Genomic DNA, 22,349 nt, shown 5'->3' on the forward strand with positions numbered 1-22,349 from the left:
ATGTCAGTTTGTCACGGACACTCATCATGACTCTTATGCTGATTCAATGGTTAGGGATGCTATTCTATGGCTTGCTCCTGATAAAGAAGTTCGGCAATGTGCCCTACAACTGCCAAACCCGTTGTTGTCGGAAGTTCTAAGCATCGCTCAATCCTTTGAAGTGTCTCACGCTGCTGGTGGACAAATAGACGCATGGTGTGATGTAGGCGCTATACAGTCAACTTTCAACATGGACAATTTGCCTGTTTCACAGGAGAACGAAGATGTGGTGGTGGTTCATTCGCGTAAACAACATCGTGTTGGGCCGCAACGCTCGCAGCGAAAACAGCAACCACAGAAGAAGGTTCGTTCCGCATTTCCTTCTTGTCCACGTTGTTTTGTACAGCATGACAGGGCCGCGTGTCCAAAATGTTGGGCCACATGTAATTCATGTAGGAAAAAAGGCCACATTGATTCTGTGTGTCAGTCCCCTAAAGTTCCTGTCGACAAGGACGAGGCATCGGACATGGATGTTAACTGTGTGCTTTCTCAAACAAATAAGTTGTTTGTTACTGTTCATGTTCTGGATAAAGACATTCACATGCAAGTGGACACTGGCTCTGCAGTAACTCTCATTAATTCTCGCACGTATATGGAGTTGGACTCCCCTCCCTTGTCACCAGTTACACGAAATCTGAGAACTTAAAATAAACAGAAAATTCCTATCATTGGCCAGTTTGATGCTTTCATTGCCTACAAGTCTGTTGTTAGGCCCCTCACATTTTATGTGGTGGATCATGCGGGCACTGAAAACCTGTTCAGTTATGATGCTTTCCAGTTGTTCAGGTTCTCCATTGATGATGATGTGCACCTCATATCTGAGGATATTCCGTATCAACAGCTGGATGGATTGTGTTCTGAATTTTCGTCCGTGTTATCTGCTGGTCTGGGTCGTGCCAAGGATTTTGAAGCCCACAGCACTCTTAAACCTGCAGCTCGCCCTAAGTTTTTCCGGGCTCGCCCTATTCCGGTAGCATTGCGTGCACCTGTCAAGGCTGAGATAGACAGGTTAACAGCTTCAAGGATTCTCCTTCCTGTTACCTCCAGCGAATGGGCATCACCAATCGTTGTGATTTCTAAACCAAACGGGAGTCTGTGATTGTGTGGTGATTTTAAAGCCACTGTCAATGCTCAGAGCCTCATTGACAATTATCCTCTTCCCCGTCCTGAGCAGTTATTCACCAAGCTTGCTGGGGGCCAGTTCTTTTCCAAACTTGACTTATCAGATGCATACCATCAGTTGCATTTGGATGCTTCTTCCAAGGAATTTCTCGTCATCAACACTCCTTGTGGGTTGTATCAGTACCAGCGGTTACCATTTGGCGCCGCTAGTGCGCCGGCCATTTTTCAGCGGTTTTTGGAACAGCTCACAGCTTCCGTTCCCGGCTGCATAAACTATCTGGATGACATTGTTGTCATGGGGGCCTCCACTGAGGAGCACCTTCGCAATTTGCGTTCACTGTTTCGGGTTTTGCATTCGGCTGGGCTGAGGTGCAATCTGGACAAGTCACAGTTCTTCCAACCCTCCATTGTGTATCTTGGTTTCCACTTGTCCCGTGAGGGTATACATCCTCTACGTCAGCACGTTACGGCCATTAACGCTCTACCCCGGCCGTCTACGGTCAAAGAACTTCAGGCATTTCTAGGCAAGATTGCTTATTATCACAAATTCATTCCATCCGCGGCAGCGGTAGCTCATCCTCTGCATCAGCTGTTATGCAAAAACGTCCCTTTCTGTTGGTCCGACGAGTGTGAGCAGGCTTTTGTCCACCTGAATGCTCATTTGCAGTCAGCGCCTTGTCTAGCCACATTCCGTACGGGTCAGCACTTGGTTCTGGCGACTGATGCGTCACAGTATGGCCTAGGGGCTGTTCTCGCCCATCAGTATGAGGACGGGTCAGAACGACCCTTCGCCTATGCTTCCAAGACCCTCAACGATGCGCAACGGCATTACTCTCAAATCGAAAAGGAGGTGCTCGCTATCATTTATGCTCTAAAAAAGTTCAGAGTTTTTTTGCATGGTTCTAAGTTTCACCTCATCACCGACCACAAGCCGCTGGTCTCTTGCCCATTGGCATCGCTTCCGGATAAGGCAGCTCACCATGTGCAACATTGGGCCTTATACTTGTCTCGTTTTCACTATGAGATTCACTATCGCCCCACGGCCCAGCACGTCAACGCTGACGCATTGTCGCGATTGCCGATGGGCCCCGACCCGCTTTTCGATCGTGATGAACTACTCTCTTTCCACATTGATGAGGAAGAATGTCGTGCGGTCAAGGGTTTTCCACTTACAGGTTCGCAGGTCGCGTCGGCTACTGCGCGGGACCCGGATCTGTGTCAGGTGATCGGTTTTGTTCAACGGGGTTGGCCGGTCAGGACCAAGGGCCGGGCATCGGATCCCCTTTGCAACTACCATGCCTTGCGCCTTCGTCTGTCTGTTCATGATGGTGTTTTTCTTCTGGCCATGGATGGCGCATCTCCACGGGTCGTGGTGCCAGCCTCTCTTCGCAAAGATGTTCTCAAACTGTTGTATGAAGGCCATTGGGGTATTTCTCGGACTAAGTCCCTGGCCCGCAGGCACGTTTATTGGCCCGGTATTGATTCGGACATCGCCCACATGGTTGCTGCGTGTGGTCAGTGCGCTCAACAACTGGCTGCACCTCGTACTATGCCCTCTCCGTAGCCTCATCTGGCGCAGCCATGGGAACGGGTGCACACTGACTTTGCCGGCCTCTTCCTCGGTACTTATTGGCTACTGTTGATTGACGCCTTCTCGAAGTTTCCGTTTGTTGTTCGATGTCCGTCGCCCACCACTGCGGCGACGACGCTGGCTTTGTCCAAAATCTTTGTGCTAGAAGGTCTTCCAACCATGATCGTCACAGAAAATGGCCCTCAGTTCTCTTTGCAGGCCTTCTGTGATTTTTGTACTGGACAAGGGATTCATCATGTTACAGCACCACCCTTCCATCCGCAATCGAATGGGGAGGTCGAGTGCCTTGTCCACACTTTCAAAAGCCAGATAAAAAAATTGCTTAGTGATTTTTCCACAGATGATGCTCTGCTGCAATTTCTGAGTTCTTATCGCTTCACGCCTCTGGGTGATTGCAGCCCTGCTGAACTCTTGCATGGCTGCCAACCGCGCACTCTACTGCACCTGCTTCACCCTGTCAGGCCTTGTGCTGTGTCCCCTAGTGCAGGAAAATACTCGGTGGGCGCCAACGTGTGGGCACAAGGGTATGGATCTCACCCTAAATGGATTCCAGGGGTGGTCAAGGCTCTTCGCGGCCGCCGGCTTCGTGAAATACGTAAGGACTACGGCATGGTTGTTCGCCATTACGACCAGATGCGCCCATGAGTGGTGGCCACGCCGGTGCCACCGCCCCTTCCTTCGCCTCCACCAGCCCGAGAAGCCAGTCCTGTCGCTGCTGCCGATCTACCGTACGTGTTGATGCAGCCAACGTCGCTACCGCTTCTGAGTACGCCGGAACTGGCCCGTCGCGACGCCACCTTCTCCGGGACCCATCTCGCTGGAGCACACCCCCAGGTCCACGACACCTATGGATGCTGCTCCGGAGTTGTCACCCATCATCTCGTCCAGGAGGCACGTTCCCCGCACGAGCTTCCGTCCTGGGCATTTTCGACCATACTCTCGTGCCTCTCCGCGGGATCTTCTCGGGGCCTCACAAGAGACCATGGATGTCTCCGCACTGTCCATGTCTCCAAGGAAGTGAGTGTTTTTTTTTTCAAGGGGGGAAAAGTGTTGTGACAGTGCCGTGACATTTAACAGTGCCGCCACGACAGTACGCGCAAATGGTGATAGAGGTGCTCCGCAACTCGGCTGAGCCCGGGAGCACCACCTAGCTACAAATGGCGCCGGCTGCATGTCACGGCATGGCAGTCGAATAAGAGATACTGAGTTGTTATCATATAACCAGCTATTGTTTCTAAGTGAGTGTGTTTGAATATCCACGCAATTATTGGTGATTAAAGGTTATGACAGTTGTCGCACTTGTAGACAGGTGCTGGTACTGTAGACTACCTACCAGATGGCAATATTGCATGTGTTCTGCACATGTGGCGGCTGCTTGACTGTCCCTGCCTGCAAACCATCTCCTGCTCTCCTGTGCCTGTGGCCATATGGTTGCCTCCAGGGGAACACATGAGTTTGAAGAGCTTATGCTAGAGTGTCAAAATGTATGTCTTATTTCAGATTACTTTGAATGGTTAAACCAATGAATTTTACACTAAATGCTTTTTCTACCATCTCACCATCTATGCACATTTTAATTTCATAACTGGGTCTACTATTGTTGAGTTCCATAATAAATGTTTATTTATTTAGATTTGCTTGGGTGGTGTCATCAATATGATGGCTTTTGCAAATGTCAAGTACATTTACAGACATAAAATACTTTTATATCTTAGCCTTACAGGTAGTAATTAAACAGTAAATTGATGCTTGTCAAAATACATTACATATTACACATATTAATACAGCCAATTATTTTTTATACATTATTTTACAGTTCTTAAACTTAACCATTTAAAATTTGTTGAGTGAATTGAGACACTTTTCAATTAAGAATTCTTTTAGTTTTGATACAGTATTAATGTGGCTAATCCACCAGAGGTTTGAATCCAGATGGACCCCTAGAAATTTACTCTCCTTTCCTTCCTCACAATGCCACATATCTCATTTATGTATGAGTGGTGTGAGCTGCCAGTTGTAAATATTAGCATCTGGGCTTTATTTACATTGACCTTTAATCATGGAAATATGAACTTAATTCTAGTATCCCATTACTTGCCGAAAATTTCTGTTCCTCACAATCTTTACCATGAAATAAATTTGAGGTGTCATCAGCACATTTTACAACGTACGAGTTAATGGGGTGTACAACATCGTTAATATATGCTAAAAAGAGGAAAAGTCCAAGAATTGAGCCTTGAGGGACTCCCTATGTCACTGTTTCACTTGTGGATTTAAAGGTTAAGATCTTATTGTCAATTTATGTGTACGTTTGGTACATTGTTTTCGATTCACCAAATAGATGTATAGAAGTTTCATTGATGCATCTCTCATATTGTACGCCCACAGTTTTTTTAAGAGAAGCTCATGGTCTACTGAGTCAAAAGCTTTGCTCAGGTCAACGAATATTCCAGCTGTGTGCATAGCCCGTCCTATGCTGCTATATACTTCATGGAAGAAACTGGTAACAGCAGTGGCCATGCTTAAGTCTTTTCTAAACCCATGCTACGATTTGGCAAGCATTTTGTGTCTTGAGAAAAATGATGTGAGTTGTGATAGGATAACTGTCTCAAACATTTTACTGAAATTAGGGATTAGTGATATCGGTCTATAATTTGAAACTTCTTCTTTACTTCCCTTCTTATGGATTGGCTGAATTACTTAATCTTAAGGCATTTGGGTACATGTTTTCATTAATACTACAGTTGATAAGATAGGTAAGGGGTTTAGTTATTTCATTGGCACATTTCTTGAACACTACCCATGAGATACCATCCCATTGAGATGAATGCTTATTCTTTAGCTTTGTATTGTGTTAAATATTTCCTGTTGATTCACCTCCATAAATTCGAGCTCTATACCATCTGTGACATCATTTGGTGTGCCAGCCTGTAGATCTATAATAGGGGCTGGTGGGTCAAAATGAGAGATAAAATGCCTATTGAATAAATTACCTACTTCATTTGGATCTTTCACTAGATGGCCCTTGTGTCTAATGCTAACTGGCTCACTTTGTCCCTTGCTGGTGGCTTTATGGTGTTTATTGGTTAGTCTCCAGGACCTATGTTGGCTGAACGCTCTATTGTATCATTGTTTATCTGTTTCCTCAAATGTAAAAGGTCTGTCTTAAAAGTTGTTTTGGCTTGATTGTACTTTTCCTTAAATATTTGTAGCTTTGTTTCCTTATATAAACAGTCAAGATCATATATATTCTGCCTTAACTTAATCAGCCTAGGTGTAAGTTTTAGCCTAGTATTACTTTCAAGATAAGAGTTTGTTTGTACCCTGGTTATTTTTTTGAGAGGGCAGCAGCAGTCAAAATGCTTCATCACTGTCATATAAAATTTTTGCCATTTGTTTTCTGACCCTTTCGTTTGGTAAATAGTGTCCCATTTCTCCTCTGCTAACTTAGCTTTGAAGGTGCTGATGTTGGTGCTATTCAGGATCTGCTTCTTCTCAGTTATCTTAGTTGCTGTTGGTACAGCAAACCTTGAATATGCTAAAACTTGACAATAGTGATCTGAGTAATGAAAATCAACACTTTAAAAGTTAACACTGTCTTTTACAGTTTTGTTGACTATTACATAATCTATCTTACTGGAGATCTGTAAACACCACTTGCAGTTTTAAACAGCAAAACTGTTTTTGGCCACTCATGTAGGAATTTATTAGGCCATAAGCAGTGCCTCTTATGTCAGTGTCCCACAGATTATCTAACAGGATGATAATGTTCACACAGTCAAAAGTTTTGTCAAGGTCTAAGTATATACCTACAACATGTTCCCTGTTCTTAGTACCACTTATGGCCTCTTCAGTCATCTGAGCAACTGCTACACTAGTTGATTTACATTTTATAAATTAATTTTGTTTTTCAAATATCAGATTGTGTTTGTTGTAGCAAACAATGCAATTCTTTATTGGATGGTAAATGTGTGGCAGAAATGAAAGTAAGTATAATAGGTTCACTGATGTTCTCAAAATGTATACATGATTTATGAGATACTATCAGCAACATCCACAGATTGATTGCTAACAATGTTTTTGGCTACAGGAAAGTAGAGTTGCTCATTGACTGTAAGGAAATACGGAATACTTTGGACAAGATGTCAACATCGTGCACAAAACATCATCTGTCTTTAAATTTTGATGAATCCAAGTTTATGCCCCTAAATAAGTGAAAGAACATAATAATATTTGATTATATCATCAGTAGAAAACACTGTTTAAATACCTGCAAGTAGCACTAAGAGATGATATAAAATACAATAAACACATGAAACCAATACTAGGAAAGGAACATGGATGATGTGGGTTTCTGGGAAAGTATATATGTTAAGGAAACCGTTAACAGTGCCGTAGTGTGACCTATTATAGAGTGCTGCTCCAATTTTGGGAGTGATAATAAAGTAGCCTGACATAAGACACAATAGGAATTCGAAGATGCACTGCCAGGATTCTAACAGAGTGGTACAGCCACAAGGTTTTCAAACTGCACAACACGGCTCCCTGGTCTGGTTTTACATGTAATAATGTTGGGAATGAAGAATAACCACAATGTGTCATTTATGTCATAGCTACTGAAAGCATTTTCCTAATAAAATAAATTTGGAGCTGAATCATGATAGTCTCATAAAAAGAACTATGAGAATATGTTTCCCACAAGTTAAAACAAATAACAAAACAAAAAAATAAATTTCCACTAAACAAGTTGGATTCCTACAGTCTCTCTTTCTCATCTTAGAAAATGCCTACCATTTAGCAAAGAACAAGAAACATCACACCACAGGAAGAACTTATTTTACTAGCTGCTCTGGACATTGTAGGTGTTAGGTGAATCAGCTACCAAGCAACTGGTGTATCAACTCAAGAATGAACTTTATTAATACCTTGTTCCAGAGAAATATTTTAGTTCCAGTAAGTTTGTAAACAGTGACTTGGTTATGAAGCTGGCATATCGTGAAAAATTCCGTTCATTGAATGTATGCCCTTCAAAGTAATTAGACAAACATTCTACAGTTGTTAGATAAAATTTCAGCCTTCAGAAGGAAACTACTGTTGTGGGATAAAAGTTGGATGATAAATGATGACGTTTGGTTTATGGGGCACTCAACTGCATGCTCATCAGCGCCCATACAAAATCCCAATTTTTACACAGTCCAATTTTTACACAGTCCAATTTTTACACAGTCCAATTTTTACACAGTCCAATTGAGCCACTGTGAAGGATGATGATGATGATGATGATGATGATGATGGTGATGATAACACAAACGCTCAGTCCCCAGGCAGAGAAAATCCCCAACCTGCCTGGGGATTGAATCCAGGATCCTGTGATCCAGAGGCAGCAAAGCTAGCCACTAGACCACGAGCTGCGGATTGGATGATAAAGATATAAATTACTTTTTTTCCTACTCTTCACTCAATTTTAGAAGACAATAACTTTCAGTTGAATAAAGAACTGAATTCCGTGTTTGTGGCTCATTTAACTGAAATACTTTCTGAAGTGCTTTCCAGAAGAAGCTGATCAATACTATTGGATCAAAGATCTTTTTGGTACAGAACTTCCATCGACACATACCACAGAAGAACAAGAACAATTTATTGCTATTTCTTGAGACTTCACATTGAAACTGAAGTTTGTTTCCTCGTAGGACCATTGCTATTCACAATATATATAAATGACCTTGTGGATGACATCGGAAGTTCACTGAGGCTTTTTGTGGATGATGCTGTGGTATATCGAGAGCTTGTAACAATGGAAAATTGTACTGAAATGCAGGAGGGTCTGCAGCGAATTGACGCATGGTGCAGGGGATGGCAATTGAATCTCAATGTAGACAAGTGTAATGTGCTGCGAATACATAGAAAGAAAGATCCCTTATCATTTAGCTACAATATAGCAGGTCAGCAACTGGAAGCAGTTAATTCCATAAATTATCTGGGAGTACGCATTAGGAGTGATTTAAAATGGAACAATCATATAAAGTTGATCGTCGGTAAAGCAGATTCATTGGAAGAATCCTAAGGAAATGCAATCAGAAAGTAGGTTACAGTACACTTGTTCACCCACTGCTTGAATACTGCTCAGCAGTGTGGGATCCGTACCAGATAGGGTTGCTAGAAGAGATAGAGAAGATCCAACGGAGAGCAGCGCGCTTCGTTACAGGATCATTTAGTAATCACTAAAGCGTTACGGAGATGATAGATAAACTCCAGTGGAACACTCTGCAGGAGAGACGCTCAGTAGCTCGGTACGGGCTTTTGTTGAAGTTTCGAGAACATACCTTCACCGAGGAGTCAAGCAGTATATTGCTCCCTCCTACGTATATCTCGCGAAGAGACCATGAGGATAAAATCAGAGAGATTAGAGCCCACACAGAGGCATACCAACAATCCTTCTTTCCACGAACAATACGAAACTGGAATAGAAGGGAGAACCGATAGAGGTACTGAAGGTACCCTCCGCCACACACCGTCAGGTGGCTTGCGGAGTATGGATGTAGATGTAGATGTAGATCACTGCTTGAGTTTTGGAACTTGGTGAAGCAGGAGACAAGAAGCCCCTTTGCATTTTAATTCCTTTTGAAACATCCTATTTACGTGTCGTAGATTTGTCAGCATTGGCAGTCACCAACATGATATATAGATCATGAATGAATGTGGAGAAAAAAAAGTCACAGTTTTCGGTCTTGTGCTGAAGTCTAAAGAATTGATGATGAAGATGCAGGTAGTCCTTCCCATTAATTTTGTTCCCAGAATAATATGTAATAATATTACAAATTTATTAAAATGTGTTATGTCAACAGTTAATACAGAAATAACCAATTTTATTTATTTTTTAAAAGCTAAATATTCTTCATCCTACTCTGAGTCAGAAGTCAAGTGCGAAAGGAGCCACAGACGTTTATGTTTGGGTGAAGGCAGCCAAGGGACCAAAAAGTTTAAAAACAACTGGTACAGCCAATACAAAAGCATAACAGCCCTACTTAAACAGAAACTGTTGGTTTAAAGGCAATATTATGTTTACAAAAGCATTTACAGACAGTCAGTATTTGATGTTGACTGTGGAACAGTTCTACTATCTAGGGATAGTGAGAAGAGTAAATCGATCTAAACTCATACATGGAGTCACACAGATGGTCATTTCTCTCTCATTCTATACTCAGCTGGAACAGAACATGAAGTGGCTAATATTAGTACAATGTACCCTTTCCCATGCATTGCACAGTAGGTTGCAGAGTATGTATTTAGACATAGAACAGTGAGAAACAACCTGAAATAAATTGTTGCACAGACAGCCGAGTAATGAAAAGCAACTGATATCTTGGTAGATGAAGCCATAATACACATGCAAGATGCCAATATTGTGAATTGTCACTGGTGAAGCAGTGCATAATGTATCCCACGAAATGGGGAGGTGCAAATCATATAACACTGAGAAATTTCACTTACAAATTTTTCATACTGAACAGGTGTATGTGCTGTAGACCACAACTTTATTAATTTTGTTCTGATAAAAGGCCTCACTATGCCAGAAATTTCACTTACAAATGTTTCATACTGAACAGGTGTATGTGCTGTAGACTACAACTTTATTAATTTTGTTCTGATAAAAGGCCTCACTATGCACATTTAAAGGTTAAGGTAGAAATCTGTCTTCCTAATTTTAAACTAATCTGAATTGACACTTACTAGGTATTACAATAATCTGCTGTGCATTTTATAATACATCTTAACATGAAGAACGCATGGAAACTTCTAAACTTTAAAGGCAATTTATGTTGACAGGAGCACAACTTGGCATTTGATACAGAAGTTCCTGATGTCGTCAAAGAGCAAATGAAAGACAATACAGCCCTTAAGTGCCTTGTTCAACTACAGAAAGAAACACCAGGAGGACTTATTGACACTGTCTGCAATGGAGATGTTTCAGAAGGACAGGCAGGATTGTGCAGGTAAGCACAAAACCTTGATGTTATGCAGTCATTTTTTTGCACTCTATGCACATTATGTGAACTGTGTTCTTAAATTACTAAACACCAACAAGATTTTCTTTTTCTTAGCACATGTGTGTGTGTGTGCGCTCGCACACGCACACATACACAGACACACACACACACACACACACACACACACACACACACACACACACACACACCAAAAAATCACTTATGGACTTTTCTCTTTCTTTCTTTCAGAAAATATCATTTGTTGAGGTTTCATCATACCATTGTTCCTTTTTAATTGGTTTATTCATCCAGAAATCATTTCACAGTAGTATTTGACACCCCACGCTAATAAAAGTGCTGAAAAATGAAAACAATTAATGAATTCATACATATTAAGAACCATATTATTACTGACACGTTTAGCTGACAAAGGATCTGTATGTTTTGTACATTGTTTTTTTGTGTACACATATTTATAAACAAGTTAAGCAATAATTTTGAGAACAACAAACACTGCAATATTACTGAAGTGGCGTTAATTCTGGACACGTTGTAGAGATTAATTAAACATTATAATGAGTTCATTTTAGTTGAAATATTCTTTATAATTTATTACAAATTTTCAGGAAACATACCCTAATGACTGCTGTTCGAAAATGTTGAGTTTAAATATAAAAATTTAATTAAAAATCAAACAAAATAATCACATCCTAACAATTTCAACAAGTTGTATATTATTTGGTACAAATGTTATTGCTATGTCTCTCAGTATTTTGTGGGACATCCTTTTGATTTAATCACTGTGTTAATTCTGTATGGCATTGAGTCTACCAAATGTTGGAGACCTCTTGGTTTGACCGCTCTCAATTATGAGCTGATGATGATGCCCTCTAGCAGCTTCCTCTTGTTACTGGGATTCTGGCATGAAAACATAATTTTCAGCCTTAATCGCAAGTTTTCAATTGGACCAATGTTGGAACTGTTGTCAGGCATGTCAGCGCACTAATGAAAAGGTCAGAAAACCATTTAATAATGATTATAGTCATGTTACATGGCACACTGTCTTGCTGAAAGACCGTACTGATTGTTGTTAACCTTGAAACAAATCATGGGTAGAAGGCAGCAGTTCAATACTACTTGGTACTTTCTGGCATTAACGTTGCCCTGTACACTTTCAGACACTCAAAGCCATGTCTTGGCCTCAGGCCTACACGTTGACACTAATGGGAGGCTTCATAGTTGCAGTGCTGTAGTCAGGCAACAAATCTTCACATGGTTGACAACGAATGAACTTAATTCCACTGTTTCCAAAGATGCTGATTTTAGTCTTGTCACCCCAAATGCCTCTACTCCAGTCTTCTTGCAGCCACTCCCTGTCTGCTAAAGCCCATAGCATACATTTCTGCCTCTGCATTGTGTTCATATGAGTCCATGCTCACAATTATTTTCACAAATGTTTTGTCTGACCATTCAATCAGAAACTTCAAGCCCTAAAGTCTTCCATTTACATCATTTGCGGCACACTGATAATCTTGTTCGCAAAGATGGCAGTTCCACAAAAGTCTTGATCCATTAATACTGGTTTTCAGTCAGTTCTTGGAGCAGTTCCAGCTAACCCAGTATCTTCATACTGCTTGCAGTCTTTTCTCTCACCTGTCTTTGTAGCACCTCTTCCGTATGTTTGTGTTATTTCTGCATAAGTATAACTTTCTTCATGAAGTGTTGTTGGCATACTACTTTTACTTGCTGGCCGATCAGCACATTTTGTTACACAAGACATGGTTTCAGTACTGCCTCTTGTCTCATCTCAGCTCATTTTAAAGAAATCTTACACTTAAACAACAAAAATGTATTGCTGATTATTACAGTTACAATGATGATCAGAACAGTTTTTCTCACTGAATAAAGCACTAACAGTAGTTGCACCTGTCACTACTTGCATGACACACTCTCTCTCTCTCTCTCTCTCTCTCTCTCTCTCTCACTCTCTCACTCACTCTGAACATATGATTTTTCATTACAATGAACTATATTTTGACTGCATATGGTAGAAAGCTGTTTATTATTAATTTGTGTTACTTTCCTGCCAATCTCTTCTCTGTGTTCTCTAAATATTTCTTGGCTATTTAATAAGTTTTATTTGAGAGGTGAGCTTCAATAGAATTTTTAAATATCTGGATATCAGTTGTCTATGTCACTGTATAATCTCCTTGAGCAATTTATCAAGCACACTTCAGTCCCTTGTAGAAAATGATATTTTCCAATTTTCATTTATTTATTCTCAGTAAATGTAAGTTGAGCCTGGCTCTTGTTCCACAATTATGAATGCTGCTGCTGTTCTAATAATTTATAATTTATCTTCTTACTGCACATAACAGACTGGTATGTGTAATCAGTTGGTGCAGTTACACTCCCTGCTTAATTAAACATACTTTTTTGAGTGAGCTCTGGTATTACTTCTGGCTGTTATCCTTATGGTCCTCTTTGAGTGACTATGGGGATAGCGTGTAATTACACATCACTCTTTCTGGTGAATTGATGACAGAACTCTGAGGCCATAATGTACTGCTGACATAATCTTTGTTAATATCTCTTTTTTCATTTCACTTGATGTGGTGTGGTCTCCAATTCATAGACTGGTTTGATGCGTACCTCCTAGTAACTCTATCCTGTACAAGTCTTTTTATCTCTACTACTGCATCCTTCATGCACTGGAAGCTGTTTATTGTTGTCAAGCTTTAGTCTCAAGCTATAATTTTTGCCCTTCTCCCCCCCCCCCCCCCCACCCCTCTTACCCTTCATTTCCAAATTAACTGCTCTTGGTGTCTCAGGTTATGTGCTATTAACCTACCACTTCTTATGTTAAGTTGTGCCAAGAAACTCTTTCCTCCCCCATTCATTTCAGTATCTCCTTATTAAATAGATTTGCTAACTCTACCCACCCAATACAATGCTACACACCAGACAAATACTTCCAGAAAAAACTTCACTTACATTTACGTTAGCTGTTAACATTTTATCATTTTCAGAAAATCTGTTCCTGCTACTGCCAGTATGCATTTTATATTTGTTTTGTTTCTGTCATCATCAGTTATGCTCCACAAATGGAAAAGCTTGCTTATTACTTTTAATGTCTCATTTCCTAATTTAATTCCTAAACTGCCACACTACCATCTGATTTACTTCATCCACTTCAGATGGCAGTCAATATTCATTGCAGAAAATTTTGCATCTGTTATACAGTCTGCAGCTTATAGTCTACAAGTAATGTCACATGATTATTTTCCTCCTTTAAATAGAAATTCCTGCTGTTTGTTTCCTTAATGTTCTGTATTAGTTTATTATAAGCTGGCCAGGTTGAGAGTTTCCTTTTCTATATCTGCCAGATGTCCTGGTATTTTATTTCTGATTATGATATAGCTTTAATCAACAAACAGAATTTCTGAAAACTCATTGAACTATATGGTGACTGGCCAGTATTGATCATGAGATGCTACCTTGAGGAGCACCAATATTGATTAATGCTGATTGCAAAACAGTCTTTCCAGAAGCAGAGTTTCTCACCCATTTCAGCTGGAACCTCTGCGTGTCTCTGGTTGAACAAACAGCTGACATATGTTGTCCCCAGGTACCACCTCTTCAAGTCCCACATGCAGGGTGAGGCACCTATTTGACTCTAGATACTTCTTGATACACTAAAGATATTGATAATCTATTTTAACTTTGGTGAATAGTTACTATGGGCTCATTAGTGACAGAAGAGAACAAAACTGTAAATATATTCTACTCTATAATTCCTTCCCCCCACCTTCCTTCCCCCCTGTGGGTTTGGGGATAAGAATAGGCCCGCGGTATTCCTGCCTGTTGTAAGAGGCGACTAAAAGGAGTCTCAACTGTTTCGGCCCTAAATGTGATGGTCCCCTATGGGGTTTGACCACTACCTTTCCAAATTTTCCGTTAGTGCATACCATTTGAGGAAGGACACCTTATGTGGTGCATCTTAAATCCATCTCGCCCTAAGATCTGGCACACCTGATATTGTCATGGAGTTGGACTTACATCGAGCTTCCGGCCACATCCGCTGCAGTGTGTTCCGGGTAGCATACATTCCCTCCATTGTGCACTTCCATCTTTGCCCTCGTGATGTACATGGATATTTTGACACCCTCCCCCTGCGGGTCTGGGGGTAAGAATACGCCCGCGGTATTCCTGCCCGTCGTAAGAGGCAACTAAAAGGAGTCTCAAACGTTTTGGCCTTATGTGATGGTCCCCTGTTGGGTTTGACCTCCATATCTCAAAATTTTTCTGAAGAGCGAGCCGATTGAGGAAGGGCGCCTTACTTGGTGCATTGTGTCCATCTTGCGTTGAGAACTCTTGCCAGCTTATTCGTCATTGTATTGCAGTCCTGCCCGCTCTCCATCTCTTGGGCATGGATCCGTTCCAGTGTGCACTTTCCACCATGCGATGAGCAGTACCAGTTTCTGCACGGATGAAAAACATGGACGACATGTCACCTAAAATCCAGCTCGGTAGCCAGCCCGTTGTGGTGGGGCTGCCATGTACCCTGTTGGTTGTACCCCCCTGACAACACAGGGATCGCTCTACTGATGCCTGCGCCGTTAACTCCCCACATATGCCAAGGAGTAGGTGCCCATCTCCCTGGGGCATCGGGACTCCCGGCAATGGCCATCCTGCCAGGTGGCGCATTTGCTGTGGCTGGGTGGCGCCCGTGGGGAGGGCCCTTGGTCGGAGTAGGTGGCATCAGGGTGGATGACGCGCAATGAAGCATGGCACATCTTCTCTTGCTGGTGGACAGCCACCAGCAGTCTCTAAACGTTCGAGGGCCCATTTTAAAGGTAACGTTTATGACCCCAAATCGTTCCCCTCCCTCGCCACACCATGGGAGGAACGAAAGGCAATGAATGAAAGTGAGACGTATTAACCTAGGTATCTCATCTGTACCAGAGCTGATGGGGAATCCTTTATATCCGTGAAGCCTCAGTTCTTTGTAGAGCATTTAGAGGACAAGTTTGGGGAGGTGGAGGGCTTGTCCAAAATGCGGCCCGGTTCGGTATTGATAAAAACAGCATCCTCTGCCCAGTCGCGGGCCTTGCTTGCTTGTAATAAGCTGGGGGATGTCTCCATTACTATCATGCCCCACAAAAGTTTGAATATGGTCCAGGGCGTTATTTTCCACAGGGATCTCCTTTAACAGTCCGATGACGAGCTGCGCGCCAACTTAGAGCGACGAGGTGTCCATTTCATCCGGCGTGTCCACCGGAGTCCGAGGGATCATCAAGTTGCCACCGGTGCCTTCATCTTGGCCTTCGAGGGTGACACATTACCTGAGAAGGTCAAGGTGATGGTGTACCGTTGTGATGTCAAGCCATATATCCCTCCCCCGATGTGGTGCTTCAAGTGTTGGAAGTTCGGCCATATGTCTTCATGCTGTGCTTCCAGCCTCGTATGTCGCGATTGTGGTCGACCATCCCATCCTGATACTCCCTGTGCCCCACCTCCCATCTGTGTCAACTGCGGAGAGCACCATCCATCTTGCTCGCCAGACTGCCCAATTCTGCAGAAGGAAAGGAAAATAATGGAAATCAAGACCCTGGACTGACTGACGTACACTGAGGTTAAGCGGAAATATGATCGGCTTCATCCAGTGCGTATGACATCTTCTTATGCTGCAACAGTCATTCCTGCTACACTTCCATCAGCTCCAGTCAGCTCTCAGAGTCGAAGGACCACACCTGCCCCCTTGATGGTGGGGGGCACTAAACTCCCTGTTGCTCCTGCTCCATCTACTTCAGGAGCAACGCTCCTCCAACTATCGGGGGCATCAGTTCCCCCTACCCAGCCGGAGAAGCATAAGACTTCTTCGGCTCCTCTCACCAGGAAGGGGTCCCTTGGGGACCTCCCTTTGCAAGTTCCGACCGGTACACAAGCGGATACCCGCAAGTGGCTCAAACACCCACCGGTCCCTGGTCGTAGGGCCTCACGGTCGTCGTCCATCCCTGAGACTGACCCCATGAAGCCCTCCCAGCCTGAACCACCGAAGGCACAGCGAGATAAGCTGAAAAGGAAAAAGGTACCCAAGAATCCCGACATTGCGGTGGCACCCGTCCCACCGATTCCTACAAGCTCAGCGTCTGAGGACGAGGTCGAGATTCTGGCATCTGCTGAAGACCTGGGTCTCGCCGGTCCCTCAGACGCCATGGATGTCACTCGCGCGGGTACTGAACCGGTGGCAGCGAGTGAACAAGTGGCGTAAATTGCCTTCCCAGTCCCTTCACGCCTTTCTCAGCCATGGACAATATCATCCTCCAGTGGAACTGCAGCGGTTTCTTCCACCATCTAGCTGAGCTCCGACAACTTATCAGCCTTCACCCTTTGTTCTGCATTGCTCTTCAGGAAACTTGGTTTCCAGCAATGCGAACCCCCGTCCTCCATGGCTATCGGGGTTATTATAAGAACCGGGCAGCTTATGAAAGGGTGTCTGGTGGCGTCTGCCTCTATGTCCTTCACTCTCTGCACAGCGAGTCTCTCCCTCTACAAACACCTTTAGAGGCTGTTGCTGTTCGGGTGTGGATGCCACAGGCTGTTACCGTCTGCAGTCTTTACCTTCCACCGGATGGTGATGTCCCACAGCATATGATGGCTGGACTGATAGCCCAATTGCCGCCACCTTTCTTGTTACTGGGCGACTTCAATGCCCATAATCCTCTGTGGGGTGGGTCAGTGGCAACAGGTCGAGGCGCCAAAATTGAGCGTTTATTGGCACAGCTCGATTTTTCCATTATAAATGATGGTGCCATCACTCAGTTCAGCGTGGCACATGGCACGTACTCCGCCATCAACCTTTCGATCTGCAGCCCTAGCCTGTTACCGTCTGTCCAATGGACAGTGCATGATGACCTGTGTGGTAGTGACCACTTTCTGATCTTTCTGTCACTGCCACAGCATCACTCTTCTGGGTGCCCTAGCAGATGGGCTATGAATAAGGCTGACTGGGACTTGTTCTCCTCCATTGCCGCTGTTGAGCCTCTCTCTCATGACGCCATGGATGCGGTGGCTCACTCGGTCACCACCAGCATCGTTACTGCCACAGAATCTTCCATTCCACGTTCTTCTGGGTCCCCTCGGAGGAGGACTGTGCCTTGGTGGTCGCCTGAGATCGCTGAGGCGATTAAAGATTGCTGGCAGGTGCTACAGCGTCACAAGCGGCATCCCTCCATTGAACACCTCATCACCTTCAAACGGCTGCGTGCGCGTCCCGCTGCCTTATCCGCCAATGCAAGCAGGAGTGCTGCGAGCGGTATGTGCCCACCATTGGCCTTCATGTCTCTCCATCGCAGGTCTGGGCCAAGATCCGACGCCTCTATGGCTATCAGACCCTTGTCAGCGTCCCTGTGCTCTCACTGAATGGAGCAGTTTGTACAGACTCCGACGAAATTGCCAACAGCTTGGCAGAGCATTTTGCTCTGTGTTCTGCTTCTTCCAATTACCCACTGGCCTTCTGCTCCATTAAAGAGCGGATGGAACGTCGGCGCCTTTCTTTTCGCACCCACCATCCTGAATCCTACAATGTTCCATTCAGTGAGTGGGAATTTCACAGTGCCCTCGCCGCTTGTCCTGATACTGCTCTTGGGCCAGATAGCATCCACTGTCAGATGCTGAAACATCTTTCAGTGGACTGCCAGCGACGGCTCCTCGACCTTTACAACCGTATTTGGGTCAGGGGCGAGTTTCCATCGCAATGGCGGGAAAGTATTGTTATCCCCATTCTGAAACCAGGCAAGAACCCTTTGGAGGTGGACAGCTACCATCCCATTAGCCTCACCAACATTCTTTGCAAGTTGCTTGAACGGATGGTGAGCCGGCGGTTGAATTGGGTACTGGAGTCTCGGGGCCTTCTGGCTCCGTCTCAGGGTGGGTTCCGTAAAGGCCACTCCGCCGCCGACAATCTGGTGAGCCTGGAGTCGGCCATCCATACTGCCTTTGCCCACTGTCAGCACCTGGTCGCTGTCTTTTTCGACATGCGGAAGGTGTACGATACGACATGGCGTCATGACATCCTTTCTACGCCTCATGGATGGGGTCTTCGGGGCCCTCTGCCGACCTTTATCCGAAATTTTCTGTCGTATCGTACCTTCTGCATGCAAGTCGCAGCCTCCCATAGTTCCTCCCAAGCCCAGGAGAATGGGGTACCACAGGGATCTGTCCTCAGTGTCTACCTGTTTCTAATTGCAATGAACGGGCTCGGTGCAGTGGTGGGAAATTCTGTCTTCGCTTCCCTGTATGCTGACAACTTCTGCCTCTACTATAGCTCCATTGCCATTGCAGCTGCTGAACGTCAGCTTCAGGGCACTATCCGCAAGGCGCAGTCTTGGCCTGTAGCGCATGGCTTTCAGTTTTCGGCAGCCAAGACCTGCGTTATGCATTACTGCCGGTGACACACTGTTCACCCGGAGCCATGGCTTTATCTTGATGGCGAACTTCTTGCTGTGGTTGAGACACACAGGTTTTTGGGTGAAGTTTTTGATGCCCAGTTGTCTTGGCTGCCTCATATTCGACTGCTAAAACAGATGTGTTGGCGGCATCTAAATGCTCTGCGATGCCTGAGACACACCAGGTGGGGCGCCGACCGATCTACTCTCCTACGGCTCTACCAGGTGTTAATCCAGTCTCGTCTGGATTATGGGAGCCTGGCTTATGGCTCAGCATCCCCATCTGCACTGCAGGTGCTGGACCCAATCCTACACAGCGGAATACGACTTGCCACTGGTGCCTTCCGGACCAGCCCAGTGGACAGCATACTTGCGGAGGCAGGTGTCCCTCCATTGCGGTTAAGGCGCCAAAATTTACTGACCGCTTGTGCTGCCCATGTTTTTAGCTTGCCCGGGCATCCAAACTATCATCTCCTGTTCCCACAATCAGTCGTCCATCTGCCAGAATGTCGGCCCTGGTCCGATTGTATGATCACGGTCCGCGACAAAGAGCTTCTCTCCGGGCTTAGGGTTTTCACTGTTCCACCTCCTTTCCGGGCCACTTTGCGTACACCCCCATGGTGTGTTCCTCACCCTCACCCTTGCCTTTGGCTCGACTTGGCACAGAGCCCGAAGGACTCAGTCCCTCCAGAGGCCTTCTGCCGCCGCTTTTATTCCATCCTGGCCACGTATCAGGGCTCTGGCGTTGTTTACACTGACGGTTCGATGGTTGCTGGTCATGTCGGTTATGCGCTAACTCTAGGGGACCATTCCGAACAACGTTCATTGCCGGATGGCTGCAGCGTTTACACTGATGAGCTGGTCACCATCTTTCGTACCCTAGAGTATATCCGCTCCTGCTCAGGTGAGTCCTTCGTGATCTGTAGTGATTCCCTGAGCTGTTTACGAGCTCTCGACCAGTGTTTCCCTTGTTCTCGTCTGGTGATGGCTATCCAGGAGTCCCTGCATACTCTTGCCCATTGTGGCCGCTCTGTGGTCTGTGTGTGCACCCCTGGCCATGTTGGGATACCTGGCAATGAAAATGTTGACTGCCTGGCGAAAGAGGCCACCAGTAAACCATCTCTGGAGATTGGCCTCCCGGAGACTGATTTGCGGGCAGTCTTACACCGCGAAGTTCTATCGCTTTGGGACACTGAATGGCGCAATCTGCCCACGCCAAACAAACTCCGTCCAATCAAGGTGACAACGACTGTGTGGCGGTCATCCATGCAGGTCTCCCGCCAGGAGTCTGTTGTCCTCTGCCGGCTGTGCATTGGGCACACTCGGCTGATGCACAGCCACTTATTCCGCCGTGAGGACCCACCTCTATGTCGCTGCGGCTCCATTTTATCTGTGGTCCACATTTTATTGGAGTGTCCTCATTTAGCTGTGCTCAGGCAGACGTTCGTACTGCCTGACATGCTCCCTGCCCTTTTAACAGATGACCCCGCTATGGCCAGCTTAGTTTTGCGTTTTATTCGGGCAGGGGTTTTTTATCATTTAATCTGAGTGTTTAAGTTTTACTTTATTGTTTTGTGTTGATTCTGGCCTTTGGCCTATGGTTTTAAACTCAGTTTTTAATATGTTCTCGGTGATTGGCTTTTCCTTTTTTTTTTTGTTCCTATGGTCGGCCAACCACCGTCATACTTTGTGTGATTTTATTTCGTTTTGTCTGGTCCTTGTCTACGTTTCTTTTGTTCTGTGTCATCTGTCTCCTATTCTGTTGAACGTTTTTTATTCTCTGTGGGTATTTTTCGTATTTGGAAAAAGGGACCGATGACCGTCGCAGTCTGGTCCCTTGAATCCAAGCAACCAACCACCTTCCTTACCACTCTCCCTCTCTCATTAAAAAAAAAACTGGCACACATTCAATCTCCATTATGACATATGTGACAGATTTATTTTATAAATACAAATGTAATGTTATTAAACAATGGAAAATGCAGGATGGAATATAACAATATTATGAGAGGGAAAGTTACTACTCACTCTATACCGGAGATGCTGCATTAGGCACAACAAAAAGTTTCACACTTAAAGCTTTCGGCCAATGGCCTTTGTCGAACACACACACACAAACACACGCACACACACACACTTATCCAATATGAATCCACAAATGTATAAAAACTTCAATATACCTTTTTTCTAAATGAGATGTGAAGTATATTACAACACAGTGTCAGTTTTCATTTACTGTCTTTCATCATGTGATCATGTCATCTGTTTCCTCATCACCTCTTGTGATACCGCTACACATAACCAGAGGGAGCTTACAAGTCAGAAGCTCCAAATACTTGTCTGTAAATCAGATCCTTTAACTCGCTGTGCTGTGGTCAAATGACAGCTCCCTCAATTTGTAGCGCTAGACTCCAACTGTTTGTCAGCTCCTTTCATAGTACTGGAGATAATGGAGTGGACTGCACTACTTGGAAAACAAATTTACTCTCTAGTTAGCCAGAATCACTAATCAGCTATAATACCGACAAGAGAACCTCCCCATCACACCCCCCCTCAGATTTAGTTATAAGTCAGCACAGCGGATAGGCCTTGAAAAAATGAACACAGATCAATCGAGAAAACAGGAAGAAGTTGTGTGGTACTATAAAAAAATAAGCAAAATGTACAAACTGAGTAGTCCACGCGAAGATATGCAACATCAAGGACAGCGTGAGCTCAGGAGCACCATGGTCCCATGGTTAGCATGAGCAGCTGCCTTGGTTCAAATCTCCCCTCGAGCGAAAAATTTTTCTTTATTTTCGCAAAGTTATGATCTGTCCATTCGTTCATTGATGTCTCTGTTCACTGTAATAAGTTTAGTGTCTGTGTTTTGTGACCACACTGCAAAACCGTGCAATTAGTAGACGAAAGGACGTGCCTCTCCAATGGGAACCGAAAACATTTGACAACAAGGTCATAGGTCAACCGATTCCTCCACAGGAAAACACGTCTGATATATTCTATACGACACTGGTGACAGCATGTGCGTCACATGACAGGAATATGTTGTCGATCCACCTAACTTGTTCACTTGGTGAATGGGTAAAAAGATTCTTCTATGTTGCCCGATTTAGGTTTTCTTGTGGATGTGATAATTACTCCCAAAAAATGATGAAAACA

General features: G+C 44.3%; 1 protein-coding gene across 1 annotated transcript in view; it reads left to right on the top strand.

Moving 5' to 3' along the window:
• Nucleotides 1–22,349, top strand: part of LOC126456317 (E3 ubiquitin-protein ligase lubel) — a 464,483-nt gene that overhangs the window by 411,303 nt on the left and 30,831 nt on the right. Inside the window, exon 22 of the mRNA XM_050092068.1 lies at nt 10,580–10,746. Within this exon, the coding sequence (XP_049948025.1) occupies nt 10,580–10,746 (167 nt within the window). The remainder of the gene's footprint in view (nt 1–10,579; nt 10,747–22,349) is intronic.

This window comes from Schistocerca serialis, chromosome 2 (genome assembly GCF_023864345.2).
Source record: "Schistocerca serialis cubense isolate TAMUIC-IGC-003099 chromosome 2, iqSchSeri2.2, whole genome shotgun sequence".
Taxonomy (NCBI): domain Eukaryota; kingdom Metazoa; phylum Arthropoda; class Insecta; order Orthoptera; family Acrididae; genus Schistocerca; species Schistocerca serialis.